Raw genomic sequence first — 17,225 nt, forward strand, 5'->3', positions numbered from 1 at the left:
TATATTTGAATGCTGTTACTATAGAAAAAAATGATTTTTCTGACTAGAAAATTTTTTTCCTTTGAAATGAACACTATCTCATTTCATTAAGTTAAAATTCTCTTTATTCTCTGGATATTTGTATAAGGTTTTATTCCAGTTTCCTCAAGAGTTGAACTAAATAGTCATTGACTAAATAGTGTCCATAAAATCAAAGAACCTTTGAAATTTGACAAGAAAACTATAACCTATATGGTTTTATTATTAATGTTAACATATACTTTTTGACATTGGATACTCAATATGAAATGCTAAGGACAGTGCCTTGATTATTGAATATTAGCTATTATAGTATTTTTCCATGAAAAATGAATCATGTTAGTAGGGCAGCTAGCTATGTTTCAGGTGTGCAATCATTATACTGAAGTGCAAAACTGATGTGGTACAGATTATTACAAATGAAAATATATATCCACTGACACAGGACATGTGAAGAAATGTCTCAAAGATACAAAAAAAATGGCTAAGTTTTCATAAAAAGGGATTTGATCATGGACCATTTCTTTGATTACTAGAATTTTTTTTCATCAAATAACAATAAAAGAATATAAACAATTATAAAGGTTTTCTTCTACATTTTATGTTAAGAAAGAGTAACTAATTCATCAAAGGACCTTTCTAATAGAGAAAAATTGCATTAAAAAGGAAAACAATTGCCAAAACCTCTATTGAAATTTCTATTATTGCCATTGTGGAAAATGACAATAAACAAAATTTTTGATTGCCTCAGCTTTACTTGAGGATAAAGTAAAAGCACGCATGCTCCATGGTATGAGGCAATGTGAACAATACGATTTATATTCCTAAAATCATTCTTAGGATCGATTCCACCTTTTCTTTTGTAGGGGTAAATGTACTAAAAGATTATTGTTTCTCATATAATAGAAATTTAAGTCCGAAAACATTAAGCAATTTAAACAGTGTGCCAAAACTAATTTCTCTCTTTTGGAAATCCTTCTGGTTATACCCAGCAGTAATGTTCTGACATGTTGATGGACTTAATACTTTAAGAACACACATAACTTAAAAGCCAACAGGCCCCCTTCCTTTTTTTTCTGATCTTGGATTTTCTCATATTGTAACTTAATTCCCCAGCAAACTCTATAAACAGACCCCAATAAAATAGACTTTCATCTGTGACCAAAATTAAATTTCCCACTCACAAGTTGAGAGAAACAATCAGTTATCTTCTGTTTTCCTTTCCTTGTATTTTCACAGAACAGCAAAGGAAGTTTCTTTCAGATTAAGGATATCTAAGACAATGGTCACAATTTGAATAGAGATCACATGGGAAAATGTGAATTATTTGTATAATGTCAGCTAATCCACAGCTGTGCCACCTGTTAGTATGAATGTTATCCAAAGGATTTTGAAATTAAGCCAGGCAGTCTGCCTTCAGTGTATGAAAAAGAAAATTATCAAATATTTTGCACAGGGGCAGAGGGGTAGAGCTTATGGGTAGAGGAAGATGGAGGCCAAAATTAACAAACTAGAATTCATCCTCTGATTTCTATGATTCCCACATGTGCCATTGCCTTTGAGATTAAAGAATAATTACTTCCTAAGAACTATTTTGAAGTTATCACTCTGCATACATTCTGTATCAGCATCTCAGTCCACAGTACCATTCTTCTCAGTTTCCTTAAATGTTTAAAATTCAGTTTCTGCTCAAGGAGTTAATGAAGAAACTATATCAAGAACTTACATTTTAAAAGGTGAATATTCTCATTCCAATGATATGGCTAAAAAAACAAAAACAAACAAAGAAAAAACTGACAAATATACTTTATCCTAACAAGATGGTGGAACTTAGGTTATCAAGCATTTGGGTCACAGAGACAAACAGCACCACAGTTATAAAAAACATAACTAGCAACGGATCCAATGGAAATATAAGATGGCAGTATTCTAAAACTTTAAATCTAAACTACGTAAGTCATAATAACCAGGGCAATGCAGACATTCTGGGAAAATCGCTAAATTTTATGAAAAGTATACCTAATTTTCCCCACTGACAGGTGTCTTCTATATTTGATAACAAAATGGAGTTAATTTCTTAAAGTGCAACAAACAATAGTAAAGGCACATACGTCCAATGAGAGGATGGAGTTTTCCCAAGTGCTTTACAAAAATCTGAATCTCTAAGCTTCTTCTAGTTTTGTTGCCCAAATGCTGAGATGGTACCTGACAATGTCTGTTGAGATGAAGTTTATCCAATTGGAACTAGACAAATGACAAATTTCCATTTTCATGGGTCTATAAGAAGCTGACATCCAAAATGTAAAAGGAGGCTAATTAATTCTTTCATTTTCAGGACTGTTTGAAGGTTTTGGATATTGTTGTTATTTCTCCAGCTACTGGACTATGGGTTTCAAAATGGAATAGTATTACACATTCTAATTCTAATAATAAAGCAGATGCTAACTCATTTGGGTTCTTAATTTCTCTTGCAATAATTCTCAAAATATTTTACTACCAATGCTTACTAGTAGGTTTTAGGGTAAACTAATTATTCAAATTATAAAAGTAAAATATTGGTGAGAAAAAAATTCAGAATCACCTAGGATGGGTTTTAAAGAGGAGTTGACAAGTTGACATTTAAGTATGCAGTAAATATATGTTTGGTTCAGTTGCCACCTAGCAGGTTAAACTTAAGGGCAATTTCTTCACATTTAGTCTATATCAGATTCCTAAAAGTATCTGAACATTTGCTTTATTTAGAGGTTTTGTGATTGCAAAGAACAGAGGCTTACTCAGATTATCTGAGAGATGAGTAGCAAAACACTACAGATACATGGAGGGGTAAAGAGACCCTTAGAACACACCAAGAATCATCTCACAACCTCAAGAAAGCACCACCTTTTCAGAGTCCAGATTTACAGGTCATGGATTGCAGGATCACCAGGGAATTGGTTGCCCTTGACGAAGCTGTCCACATCTGGTTAAAAAGCCCTGCTCTATGGAGTCCAGCTGACAAGTGCAGTCAAAGTGCATGGCTGAAGCAGAGTCACCTGGAAGTGGGTGTGGCAGGCAGGCCACACTGACCTCGAATGCAGTGCAGAGTGTAGTTGAAAGTCAGACCCTGGCCTCTGTCTGACCATATTGAACCCCGGCTATACTACTCACTACTACAGGACTTTGGTCAAGTTAATTAACCTATTTGATTTTGAGTTTTCTCAATATTAGCACTACCAAGGGTCATCGTCAAGAGTCAATGAGTTAATTTATGTAAAGTCCCTAGGCCACTGTCTGGCACTGAAATCACAGGGTAATTTAGGTTGACCAATATCATCTAGTATCCCAGAGCCAAAGCAACCTCTTCTCTCACTGATGACAGCGGTGTCTCCTCTTCAGGGATGATGTCTGCCTAAGGAAGGGATAGACTCCAAAGTTATCTTGCAAGGCAAATTTTTTATTTAAAAGAAATTGACACGATTTTTTCAGCTCATAAATATGATATATGCTTTTGTGATATGTGTGTATCCATTATAGTGATACATGTGTATAAATGTGGAATGTAAAGTATATAATTATGAGCAGATGTGTCAAACAGAATTGTACAGTATTGCTCAATATGAGAAAGACATTGCAACTGAACAGGGGGAAATAGATCTGTGTACTGTTCTTTCACTGAGATATTCTTGCTGGTTTTAATAAGTGAAGGAGATGATGACATGACACATAAGTTAGTGGTGATGGCCTTAGGATGAATGAGGAACATTAAACAGTGGCCATGTGATGGGGGCTGAGATGATGAAGCTGGGCTGTTCACTCCAAATTTCATCTTCTATGTCCTCCACTGACCCAGGTCTTGAGGATCACCAAGGATTGATTCTCAGAGGAAATCAGTGGTGGACTCTGTTCACCTTGAGAAGTTGACAGCGTAGATCCATATGCTGCCAATTAATTATGCGAGGAAAACACATAAGTAACCACCTCGAGGCTGTTATCTTTTGAGTTGATCAAACACTTCTGGTACCTAAAGGGTAATTTTGAGGCTTCGTTTCATTGATGTTCCTGTTCAGAAGTTAAATCAATCAGGTTTTTTGCCATTTGGAACAGTTCAGCCAATCTATGAAGATTCCAACTTGCTAGCTCTTCCTGTTCATTGGTATTTTCTTTTTATCTCTCTATAATGTTATCAATGATTATTGATTCATCAGTGATTAGAACCTTTCTTAATATGATCTCTCCTAATTCAGTAGTGTGTTCATTGAGGTTATCCACAAAGTCATGGCCACCCACTTGACTGGCCATATGAACACACATTCACTAATTTACTAATGATCAGATGGCCTCAAATCATTTACATCTCTTCCCGTAGGATTGGGCAAAAGTTCAAGACATAGCTACATATCTATAAGTCATAAATGTATACCTTTTAAATCTTTGTAAAAAAAATCTTTTCATGCCCTTTGCTCAACTCTCTACAGTAACTGAAGCCCCTGTTGCTGGATTTGGTGACAATGTATCTCAATTTTTCATGACAGTGATGCTGGGTTATCACGGCTGTACCAAAGGACCAAGGTCAAAACAGTCTCTTTTCTTCCATTCTTTTTTTTTCTTTTTTCTCCAATACCAGAACACGGCTGCATTGGGTTGAACACAAGATAAAGTGATTTACTTTCATTGAGAGGGCATGTTTTACAAAAATCCTGTTTCCTAAAAACACTAGACTCCCACTCAACACAAAGAGATACCCCCCTTTTGGGAGGGTGGTCAACATGAACCCCCATTTCAGTTCCACACCAAGGCCCAGGCTCACTGAGCAGAACAGCTGATGAAGTCACCCTCATTGTTACTATCCTCTCTCCCAAGCTGAACACAAATAGTTAAATTAGCATAAATGTTATAGGGCTGCTTTCAATTGCCTTTTACAGAGTAAATGGGGGAGATCTCATTTTGAAGAAAAATATATTTCTTACAGAAGATTTTTAAGTCCTTAAATATCAACTCTACTATCTTTTTTTCAAATATGTTTATAAAAACACTGGCTTCCATTTTATAGGCTACTTGAATCTGACAGGTGACATGAGTAAATACTGACATGAATTTAAGTCCTTTAAGTCTGTAATAGGGAAAGATAGATTTAAGTTGTAAGCAGGAACAGGAGAGCATCTTTTAAATGAGAGAGAATTCTGTTATAGCGGAATTATTATTTAAGAAAATCCTATGCAATTTAAAGAAAATAGGATAAGGGTTAATGCAAAGTATGCCTTCCTTTAAGTGGATGGATCTGTAAATGCGTCCACCTAAACTCTTGAAAAAATCTCTAATGATTTTGCCTGCTTGCCCAGTAGCTCCATGAATTTAGATCCCATCACATTGCTTCCTGCCCCTGCACAACTAGAGAGGGCATCATTTACATTCAGATATAACTTTCTAACAACATTCTTACATAGAAAAGGTGTGATAGGCATAGTTGAAAGGAATAGATCAGGAATGAAGAAAATTAAATCTCTTTAAGAAAAAAAACAAGAGGCCTAATCACAGGTAAATTACTTATATATCTTTCTATATCTTTCATTATACAACTTTTAATTTCAAAAAAATTGTTTTCCACTGCTGTTCCTTATCATCAGAGTATGCACATCTCTGATAAAAAGAACCCACTGGAACAGGTAGAGATGATCATGACATCACCGCTACCCCAACCCCAATGAAGGAAAGATTTTCAGTGTTACTGGAGAAAAAAAAAATCACAACTAATTACATTATTTTTCTTGGTTCCTGCACCTACCAAGGCATAATCAGACAGAGTCAACCTGTTACCACAGTCCATGATTTATCTCATGTTTTTATTTAGTGAAATGAATATCATTTCTCTAGTTAAAATGATGAGCTTATATTTCCTTAAACAGGTTGACTGGCCAAAAATCAATCTTCTTAGGTGCTAAAAAAAGATATTAAAATATTTTATTCCTAAAATAAAATAGTCAACTGAGATGCCTTTCAAGGATGAAAATTATCGTGAAAATTTGCCGTCTCATATCGTCGATGACCACTTAGCTATTTGCTCCTAAAATAAAGGTGGTTGAGGGGCTTTTTTAATTAAAAAAAAGATCCATTATATTATACCTATGTAGATTATTGTATTTCTGTTATGGAGTATCATTATCAAGTGTGCCACTATCTAAAATTTGGGCACTGGTTTATCTATTGTCTTCCTCTATTGCTTATATAAAAATCTTAATTTATTTAATGTCACTGGTCTCATATATATATATGTATATATGAGTGTGTGTAGGTGTGTGTGTGATAAAAGACCCAGCAAAGCTGAATGGTTCAAAATAATGAAAAACTATGCTTCCAACCTATTTTATTATGTAAAATATAGTTTTCTAAAATAATGCATTTATATACATTTGAAATCAAATTTGATGGCTGAATCTTTTCCATACTACTCTTAAATATTACCTTTAAGTAGTATTACCTGGGTTACTATTTCCATCCTAAGAACACAAGAGCATTTTCTATAACATTACATAAGCCTTGAACAGACATGAGAAAAAACGCTGCCAATTCTGGGGTGAAAGCTGCAGCTCCCTCCAGAGCTACCACTTGACACACACACAAATTCTAGAGTGTTTGAATCATTTAAAATGGACAATATTTGGCCATTTTCAACCTATAAAAAAATGACAATTCCACCTTTACTTACACAGCCACATATACCTAACAGGCTTAGAAAACACATCAGAAAATATCCTTGACATTTATTACTCAGAGGTGGATGACAATCAGCTCTATAGAAATGAAAACCTTAACGTCACAGTACACTTTGAAAATGTATGAACCTTTGCTCCATCCATCTCTATTAAAACTAACTGCATCCATGCAGAGAAAGAAGGAGTTTTTAAAATGGTGCACCACAGAAAATATAATAAATACTCTCGGTCTTTGTTCTATCCAACGTCCATGCAAAGGTATTGGCAATGGTTACAACACCAGATTTTTAACCATAACCAGCTCCCAGTATTGCATTTGTGGCTCACACCAGTAATCCCCTTGACCCAGCTTGACTAGTGTGAAAACATGAAATAAATGAAGATTAACAAAGACAGGTCTAAGGAATGGCTTACAACAATATCACAATGCTCTTATCACTAATACTCAACTGTGCCTCTGGCCACTTATATCTGAAAGATTTGCAAATAGTGACAACACTCACGCCAGACATTACTGCAAGTGGTGGACAGAGGAAAGGGGAAACAAAAAAACGCCTTCTAAGAGAAACATTCATTACCCTTCCTGGCAAGTGTCTAAAGCAAACACGGAAACTGCAAAATAATTACTTGGTTACAATAAACGCTTTCCAGCACAGTACCTTTCTGAGTCTGTCCCTCTTCCATGTTCTCTTCCATGGCTACCTTTCTTCAGGAGAAGCTGGTACACGGAATTAATCAAAAGCTCAATTAGATGTAGGAAAAATGAGAGGTTTTTTTGTTTTGTTTTGTTTTGTTTTCCTCCCTGGGAAGCTCCCCCAGCAGTGGCGTGGGTAAGTCCTGGGAGCTTAGTTCAGGCTCCCTCGCGCCTCTTGTTTGCTTGGAGACGGGCTGTCAAGTGCAATTTCATTCAAATTACTCTTCCGTGAAGATTATCAATTTTTCTCCTCAAAGCTGCTCATTGTGTACCACTGTAAGCAGGTATTCAAGCACAGAGCCCAAGACTTTTGGGGGGAAATTTGGTCCGAATCCCAGCGGCGGAGGCTCTAAGAGTCACAAGGCTTGCTTTGCATTTCAAATGGGGAAAAGAAATTGAGGGTTGTATTGAAATCTGGGCTTTAAATTGGAACCGGGCTGAGCTGGGAACAGATGGAGGGGTGTCCTCGAGACAGGAAGCAGACCACCAGCCCCCAAGTCCCCCTCTCTGCCACCAGAGTGGGAAAGCCCAGATTCTTGATGCTGCAGCCTGATCCTTGCAAAACTGCGTTTTCCTTTGCTCTCCTGCCCAAGTAGCTGGTTAATTTGATTTAAAAGTGCTGAGAAGGAAGGCAATTATGCAGTTTCAGGGTTTATCTGTAAAAGGTTATCACAGATTGAGGATTTGGAAGCTCACATCTCTCAGATTTAAAAAGATAGAGAATTGTGGTTTTCAAAGACAAAATGAGTACCAACCTTGAAGCCTGAAAGATATGTTTTAAGTCATAATTTTACTTCAGTGCCACGAGGCTCTTAAAGGAAAGGGAGGAAAAACCCTGAAATTTTTGGCTGTCTTTCTAAGACAGTGTCAGGATCTTTACCCAGGGCAACTGCTGACTTTAAATGGGAATCTCTTGAAAGAGAATTGTCTCAAGGGTCTTTATTGGGGCAGGAGGAGGAACAAATTCGAGATAAGAAACAAGAGGATAAGGGATTTAATATGGGATTCTGCAGTCTGATTTGGAATGCAAATCACAACGCTGCAGTCTGGCAATAATATAGCATTTGTACTTCAGCCTGCTGAGGGATAGGACATGATCCCAGAGCCTCAATACTTCACAAAAGGTATAGTCAGAAAATAAACAGTAGCTCTTTCGAGGGGAAATAAACATTGCCTGGAAGATAAAGGAAGGAGGATCAGTCTCTGTCTCCATCTCTAAATAAGCAGGCGCACAGAGAAACACACACTCATGTGCACACGCACACACAACTGTAATCCCTCACCTTTAATGAAAAATAATTCACATCCTCACCACCTACAGTGTATGTTTCCTGCATTATCACTTATACTCCACATGCATTTTTAAAAAGTGGGTCAGCAGCACGTTCCAAAGCACCACACCCTCAAAACCATCACAAAAGCAACTATTGAGAGAAAAGGCAAGTGTCCTACAACATTCCACTTTATTTCTTTTGATCTTTCATCAAAGAATGTTTAGCTTTTTCCCTTCTACACTCACCTGCTATTTATTTTCTCTGGTCAAACGACCTGAACCCAAAGGTAAATATAATTCAAATAAATAAAAAACTTATCCCTCTGGATACATTTCAATCTGTATTCAAGGGTTCGTGAGAGAGCCACTTGCTCAGGGCAGGGATTGAAAGAAGGAAGACATGAGAGAAACCAAGGAGCTGAATCTTGGCAGCATCTCTGTAGCCACCGTTCCCCAGGCTGGCAGAACATGGCATATAGTCCAGTCAGCATGGAGCATTACTTCTCACGAAGATTCTCTATTCATTTCATACCACAGGAACCATCAGTGAAACAAATCATGAGGAGTAATAGCGACAGAAGGAATAAAGCCACTTTAAGTGTTTGAAGCACTTACAATCTACAAACAGGTTCCATGCATGAACCTACTTGCAAAACAATGAGGAGGAGTGTTCTTTCCTCCCTCCCATTTTATGTTGGGGAGGCTGGGCCAGGAAACAACCAAGTAAGTCTTAGATCCCACATCAGCAAGTCCTCGTGTAAAGCTCTGAAGCTGGAGGTCACTTGTCCTGACCACATTACCCCATTAAAGTGTCGTCAGTACCTCCACAAACCAGCCTCAGTTCACAGCTCTGTCCCACCAGGTGCCCCAAGGGAAAGAGTGACGGAGAAATGAAAAGGAAATTTAAAAAGTACTCATTGGGCAAGATGAACGGAAAAGTTACTATAACTCCTTTCCTTCTGGAAACTTTACAGCAGAGCCAGAAACCATGTGATCCAAGCAATTCCATTTCTAAGTATTTATCTGAAGGACAAAAAAACACTAGTTCAAAAAGCTACACCCACCCCTACATTCCTCATAGCTTAATTTACAGTAGCCAAGATATGTGAAGAACCTAAGTGCCCACCAATGGGTGAGCAGAAGAAGAAGATGTGATATACATATTTAGTGGACTAGTACTTGGCCATAAAAAAAGATGAGATCTTGCCATTTTTTAATGGACCTTGAGGGTATTAAGCTACATGAAATAAGTTGGGTGGAGAAAGATAAACACTGTATAATTTCACTCATATATGGAATATAAGAACTAAACAAACAAATAAAAAAAGAAAATGAAAGAACAAGCCAAACCACACAAAAACAAACACGTGGATACACAGAAGGGAACAGTGGGTACCAGAGGGGAAGCAGAGAGGAGGAGAAGGGGAAGGGAGGGCAAAATGGGCAAAGGGGATCAACTGCTTGATGACAGATGGAAAAGAAATTTCTGGTGGTGAGCACACAGTAGTGTATACGGAAGTAGAAATATAAGGTAGCAACATTAAACCTACGTAATACTATAAATCAATGACCTCAATAAAAAATTTAAAAAGTCAAACTCTAAACCCACTGTGAGTCCTTCTCTTCTCTCTTAATTCACCTTAATTTGGAGCTAACTGGTTCTTTAACACTTCACTTGATCTTTGTAAACATCTTGTTATATAAACCAAGAAAATATCTCCATATCCCTCTATTATATGTCAGTCGTCTTTGTGATACAATGTTCAAAGTATAGTCAAATAAACAGGGTTACAGATTAAACAAGAGGCTGATGGTTCCAAATATAGTATCAACTGAAAAAAATGGGGAAAGGTGTTCAAGGCTCTTGTGTCAGACATGTGGAAAAAAGGACATGTGGATATATGACTATCCCAACCAAGTATAGTACACAGGCCAGGCATAGCACTGTTTAGAAACTGCTTTTTCAGAGTTCCTGTTGTGGCTCAGCGGAAATGAATCTGACTAGTATCCATGAAGACGCAGGTTGGATCCCTGGTCTTGCTCAGTGGTTTAAGGATCTGGTGTTGCCACGAGCTATGGTGTAGGTTATAGACACGGCTCGGATTTGGTGTTACTGTGGCTGTCGCATAGGCCAGCGGCTATAGCTCCAATTCAACCCCTAGCCTGGGAACCTCCATATGCCTTAGGCAAGGCCCTAAAATTAAAAAAAAAAAAAAAAAGACGAACAAAAGGAAACTGCTTTTTCTCCCATCAAATGCTTTAGGTATAGCTCTAACACTATCTCAAGAATGAATAAAAATCATTATTTAAAAAAAAAATGAAACATCTTGGTTAGTTTCTTCCCATATTCAGACACAGAAAAAAATGTCAACAGCTGGCTTAAGCTGGAAGTCAGAAACTGACTACCATAAAAATCTCTTAATGAAAATCAAAACCACCACAAGCACTTGAAGTTTTAAGTATATAATAAAAGGAGCATAACATTCTTTGGAGTTTTATAATGTACATAGTCAATCCACAGAATGACCACAGTCTTCACAAGTCTTATTAAACTGAAGTTCCATTACCCCTGCTTCCTTTCATTCTTTAAATGTACAAATATTTATTTAGCATTCTTACACACACAGGAACTTGCTGTAGCCAGGACGGATACTAAGGACAACTCCCTGCCTGAATGATGCTCACAGCCAAGAGCTCAAGACAGGTCAGAAATCCAATGCTACATGACAAGTGATACCCAGGCTGCAACATGAGCCTAACACAAGCATACCTACCCGTTACTTAGTTTTGATAGTCCGGTAAGTTTTCCTGCTCTTCTAGAGGGTCAGGTTGATCCAAGCTGATACACAAAGGAGGTGATATACTCTGGGAACAAGGGTGGGGGTGGAAAAGGGGAGAAGGGAAAGATTTTCTAGAGGGTTGAAACAATACTCAAAAGCTCTTAAGGGCCGAGTTCCCTGGTGGCCTAGCAGCTAAGAATCTGGTATTGTTATTGCTATGGCTTGGGTTACTGCTGTAGCATGAGTTTGAACCCTGACTTTTGAACCTTGACCTGGGAACTTTCCCACACTGTAGGCACAGTTAAAAAAAAAATGTGCTTATAAGGAGAGCTATTCTCCCTGATGACTTGTAAGGGATTAGCATCTGGCCACACTGGGGGAGAGGGTGTATGAGACAAGATGTCCAGGAACCCTGGGCTGGAAAATCCAGTTCTGAGTCTGGGTCCTTAGTTTTCTTAGTTACATTAACTGGAGAGGCAGAGACTCCTGAGCCCTGTCCCATGCCCCAGGTCTGGAGTCTGAACAAGGAGAAGATGAGAAACTGTTATGTTTTCCCCAAGAAGTTACCTTCAGAAATTACAGGCTCTTTCACACACAGACTGGCCCTCCAGACTCTGTCGATGTGTTTTCAGAGTCCATTGAGCCTGCCATTTTGTCAGTGCCATGGCCCTGTTTACCACTAGTGGAGGGTTTGCCAATGTTCTTAGGATAAAGTTCAACCTCTTGAGACTGGTTGGGAAAATGGCAGGCACACAGGCACCTCCCCTCCAGCCTGACCACCGCGCCCCCATTCCCCTCCAACCAGTGTCCTCTATGCACTCATCCCTTCTCATTTCTCAGAACTGTCCATTTTTAAATGCTGTTCCTTCTGCCTGAGACGCTTTCCCCTCTACACCTAGAAAGCTGGATCTATTCACTTATCAGATCTCAGCTTAAACAAACTGTTCCCTGGCAAACCTTCCCTGACCCACAGAATAAACCTTTAGTATGGACAAGGCAGGTCATACTAGCTACTCCCCAGCATTTGCATTTTATTTCTATCTTCTCCACCGGCCTGCAGCCTGCAAGCCCCATCAAGCCAGGGGCTCTCTACCTCCCACAAGATGAACCATAGTAAGCTTTCCACATATTTGTTGAATGCATGCATGCATGAATGATGAATAATGAAAAAAATCCAAAGGCTTAAAACATGCTTTATGTTTAGCAACTTGCACAAAGTATTCTGGAGTATGAACATCATTCACAATAATTCCAGGAGCTACACATCATATTCAAATATAACGAATGCTGTGGCTGAGGAGTTGATGATTGAATGATAACAGAGATATTTCACAAAGCAGATGGTAAAGAGGCAAGTGGAAAAATCACTCATCGTGCCCCCTGTCTCCTTTACTAAGGGAGTGTGCTATTGCCAGAAGCACTGGGTATGCTAAGGGCAGACCAGAAACTTCAAGCAGAACACTCTTGAGACCAAATTACCCTTTCAAAATAGGAAGAATCAATTATAAGTATTTATTTTAAACCAAAATCAAGGCTTTCAAAGGTTCAGCAACTTTCTGCAGGTGACACAGCTGGTGAATGAAGGAACTGGGATTTGAATTTTGATCTTTCTAATTCTAATCTAACCCCCCACAAAAAGTTAAGTCATTCAGCACCGAACACAGTCATAAGGCATCATCATGTTAGCATCTCTTCATTTTTGAGTAAAGGCTTAGTGTTACTTTAATGACAAAAGACATAAGGTAGACCTTAGCGGAAGGATGTTTGTGTTTTTTTGCTCCATTCATTTGAATTAAAGGTCAAAAATTTAGAAATCTCAGTTAAGCCTAACCATACATATCACATTGGATGTTACAAATGGAAAGCGTATAAAAACAAATAAATAAGAATAGAGAGAGACAGGGACAGAGAGAGAATGACAGAGCAAGGGAGGCAAACATAACACTTGCAAAGCTTGTCATAAGTTCTGAGTTTTGAAATACTGATTTTAAATCTTGCTTTGAATGTTCCTGCAGACACAGATGATGGGAAAAATCCTTTGAAAAAGCTGATTACACAAAGTGGTGCAGAGAGAAATGATGAGGGGAAATCAGATTCCTGTTTCTCCAGCTTTATTATAAGCACTCTGGTCTTTGTGGTTGTACATTAGATTGCTAGTCCTTTCATGGATGAAAAAAATATAGCAGAGTCTGTTCTTACATTTCCAGAGATCACCTCAGGGAACCTACACATTCTTCTCCATGTCATAAGAGGAAACGAGTCACAGATTGACAATTTTTTTTCAAAATGCTCTCTCCAAGTGCATTGGAACTTATGATACAGGTCATGAGTCACGGGTTTCTGCCAGTAAGTGATTAAGATATAAGGCACTTTCTTTCCTCATTCTAAAAGGGGTGTACCGTGTTATGGCTTGTTCCTTTTTGGTGAGTTGGACACCTGAAGATATTTGGGCATTATTAGTCTTGAGCAAGAGGACTTTGATTGTGATCTACTCTTCATTAATTAACAAGAGACAAATACACCCAAGTTCTTCAAGCACCAGAAACAGCCAGAAAACACCTTCCCAAGAAAGTTGTACTGGCCATGACATAGGGACAATTCACATGACAGACCTTGGCTCCAGGAAGACAGACAGAGCCAAGCCCTCAAACAACATAAGTCCATCACATCCCAAAAGTTCCATTGTTCCATGTGCACAGTATTAGGTTAAATTAACCCTGGAGAACACCCCTTGATCCCAGTCTGTGCAAAAGTCACACAATCTATCCATCTGCAACTGTCCTTTATGGTTTTCTGAAAAATGCTCAAGTCACCCAGAGCACCAGCTGCTCTACAAGGCCCTGTGCCTAGGCAGCTTCAAGAGTGAAGAAAGATCCCAGAGTCAGCAACAGAGATGTCCATGGTTTAATGGATGGGAGACCTTACACATTTGAAGCAAGGTCCCGGAGCAACACCCCCCTCATTGTGTGAGGTGGGCAGGACGTGGCAGCAGTCTTTGCTCTCCAGGAGAAAGGGACATTGCCAGTTATAGAAGGAATTATGACACACTGGCTCATTAGTTTCCAGGGAAACCAGCAGAGGGGCAGGCCCCTCACCACCCCTTTGATAAGCTATCAATAGCCACGGCCTGGTGCAAGTACATAGGAACATCAGTCATGTGCTAGGGTATAAGTGAGGTAGGCACTGGTCAGGTAGAGGATGTATGGAGAGGAAGAGAATAGCCATCTTAAGTGGCCTGACCATTCAGCACCTCACTGCAGTTGTCCTAGATAGAATGCAAAGCTGTCTCCTGGGTCTGACATTGCAAATATCAAGGGAAGACTAATTTATTTCCTCCCGCCATTCATTGCCTGAGGTTCAATATCATCTGTCTACAACACAAATTTGCCAAGTTTCATACATTTTTTTCCTATTTAACATTTTAATATGGGTGCTATTTCAATATGCATTTTCCTAGCCTGTCATGGAGAATAGGAACCAAAAGTTTTTTTTTTTTCTCACTCACCTTCTTTTTATTTTTCTCTTTACTGCTGCACCTGCGGCAGATGGGAGTTCCTGGGCCAGGGGTCGAATCATAGCTGCAGCTGTGACCAAGGCTGCAACTTAGGGCAACACTGGATCCTTAACCCACTAAGCCAGGTCAGGGACAAAAACCATATCCTCACAGAGACAGGGGTGGGTTTTTAACCTGCTGAGCCACAGTGGGAGCTCCTCCCTCACCTAACTTCTTACCTCAGGAAGTAAGACTGAGGACAGACCTGCTTTGAAGTGACCAGCTTCCCAGGTACCACGTTTAACCCTTCTTATTCAATAACATTTAACAAATACTTGTGAGCACCCACTGTATGCTGTTCACATTTTTATCTTACTAAATCTTGGAAATCCTGAAAATAAGTGGTGTTCCCAATGTATAGGTCCTAAGACTGAGACTTAGAGAAGGTAGCTTGTACAAGTTCAATAGCTATGAATAAGCAGAATTTGAATATAAAATCTCTCATAATTTCATTGTTTTCATTTCTTGAAATGACTCCATAAACAACACATATAGATTGAAAGTGAAGGGGTGGAGTTCCCGTCGTGGCGCAGTGGTTAACGAATCCGACCAGGAACCATGAGGTTGCGGGTTCGGTCCCTGCCCTTGCTCAGTGGGTTAACGATCCGGCGTTGCCGTGAGCTGTGGTGTAGGTTGCAGACGCGGCTCGGATCCCGAGTTGCCGTGGCTCTGGCGTAGGCCGGTGGCTGCAGCTCCGATTCAACCCCTAGCCTGGGAACCTCCATATGCCGTGGGAGCGGCCCAAGAAATAGCAACAACAACAACAACAAAAAAGACAAAAGACAAAAAAAAAAGAAAGTGAAGGGGTGGGAAAAAATATTTCATGCCAATAGACATGACAGAAAAGCAGGAGTTGCAATACTCATATCAGACAAAATTGACTTTAAAACAAAAGACATAAAGAAAGACAAAGAAGGACACTATTTAATGATTAGGGGATCCATCCAAGGAGAGGATGTTACTATCGTCAACATATATGCCCCAAATACAGGAGCCCCCAGATACATACAACAAATATTAACAGACATAAAGGGAGAAATTGATGGGAATACAATCATAGTAGGAGACCTTAATACCCCCCTCACATCAATGGACAGATCCTCTAGACAGAAAACCAATAAAGCAACAGAGATCCTAAAGGAAACAATAGAAAAGTTAGACTTCATTGATATCTTCAGGACCCTACATCCAAAAAAAGCAGAATACACATTCTTCTCAAATGCTCATGGAACATTCTCAAGAATCGACCACATATTGGGACACAAAGCTAACCTTAACAAATTTAGAAGCATAGAAATGATTTCAAGTATCTTCTCTGACCACAATGGCATGAAACTAGAAATCAACCACAGGAGAAAAAATGAGAACAAACCTACTACATGGAGACTAAACAACATGCTACCAAAAAACCAATGGGTCAATGAGGAAAACAAGAAAGAAATTAAAAATTACCTCGAGACAAATGATAATGAAGACACAACCTCTCAAAATCTATGGGATGCTGCGAAAGCAGTGCTCAGAGGGAAATTTATAGCAATACAGGCCTTTCTCAAAAAAGAAGAAAGACCTCAAATTGACAACTTAACCTTCCATCTAAATGAATTAGAAAAAGAAGAACAAAAAAGTCCTAAAGTCAGCAGAAGGAACAAAATTATAAAGATCAAAGAAGAAATCAATAAAAGAGAGATTCAAGAAACAATAGAGAAAATTAATAAAACCAAGAGCTGGTTCTTTGAAAAGGTTAACAAAATTGACAAACCCCTGGCTAGACTCACTAAGAAGAGGAGAGAAAAAACTCAAATAAAATTAGAAATGAAAAAGGAGAAATCGCAATGGATTCTGCAGAAATACAAAAAAGCATAAGAGAATACTATGAACAACCATATGCCAACAAATTTGACAATCTGGAAGAAATGGACAATTTTCTAGAATCTTACAGCCTGCCAAAACTGAATCAAGAAGAAACAGAACAACTGAACAGACCAATCACTAGAAGTGAAATTGAAGAAGTCATAAAAACACTCCCTACAAATAAAAGTTCAGGACCAGATAGCTTCACAGGTGAATTCTACCAAATATTTAAGAGGATCTAGTGCCCATCCTCCTTAAACTTTTTCAAAAGGTTGAAGAAGAAGGAATACTCCCAAAGACATTCTATGAAGCCACCATCACCCTAATTCCAAAACCAGACAAAGATACCACCAAAAAAGAAAGCTAT

The 17,225-nt window shown here is 38.7% G+C and overlaps 1 protein-coding gene across 2 annotated transcripts in view; it reads right to left on the minus strand.

Annotated features, from left to right (window-relative positions):
- Positions 1 to 17,225, minus strand: part of GPM6A (glycoprotein M6A) — a 296,430-nt gene that overhangs the window by 143,794 nt on the left and 135,411 nt on the right. Inside the window, exon 1 of one of the 2 annotated variants that reach the window (XM_047772273.1) lies at positions 7,367 to 8,490. The exons of the other annotated variant lie outside the window; for it this stretch is intronic. Coding sequence (XP_047628229.1) covers positions 7,367 to 7,403 — 37 coding nt within the window. The 5' untranslated portion in view covers positions 7,404 to 8,490. Of the gene's footprint in view, positions 1 to 7,366; positions 8,491 to 17,225 lie in introns of those variants that run through there. 2 annotated transcript variants of the gene reach the window in all.

Source organism: Phacochoerus africanus, chromosome 3, assembly GCF_016906955.1.
Source record: "Phacochoerus africanus isolate WHEZ1 chromosome 3, ROS_Pafr_v1, whole genome shotgun sequence".
Taxonomy (NCBI): domain Eukaryota; kingdom Metazoa; phylum Chordata; class Mammalia; order Artiodactyla; family Suidae; genus Phacochoerus; species Phacochoerus africanus.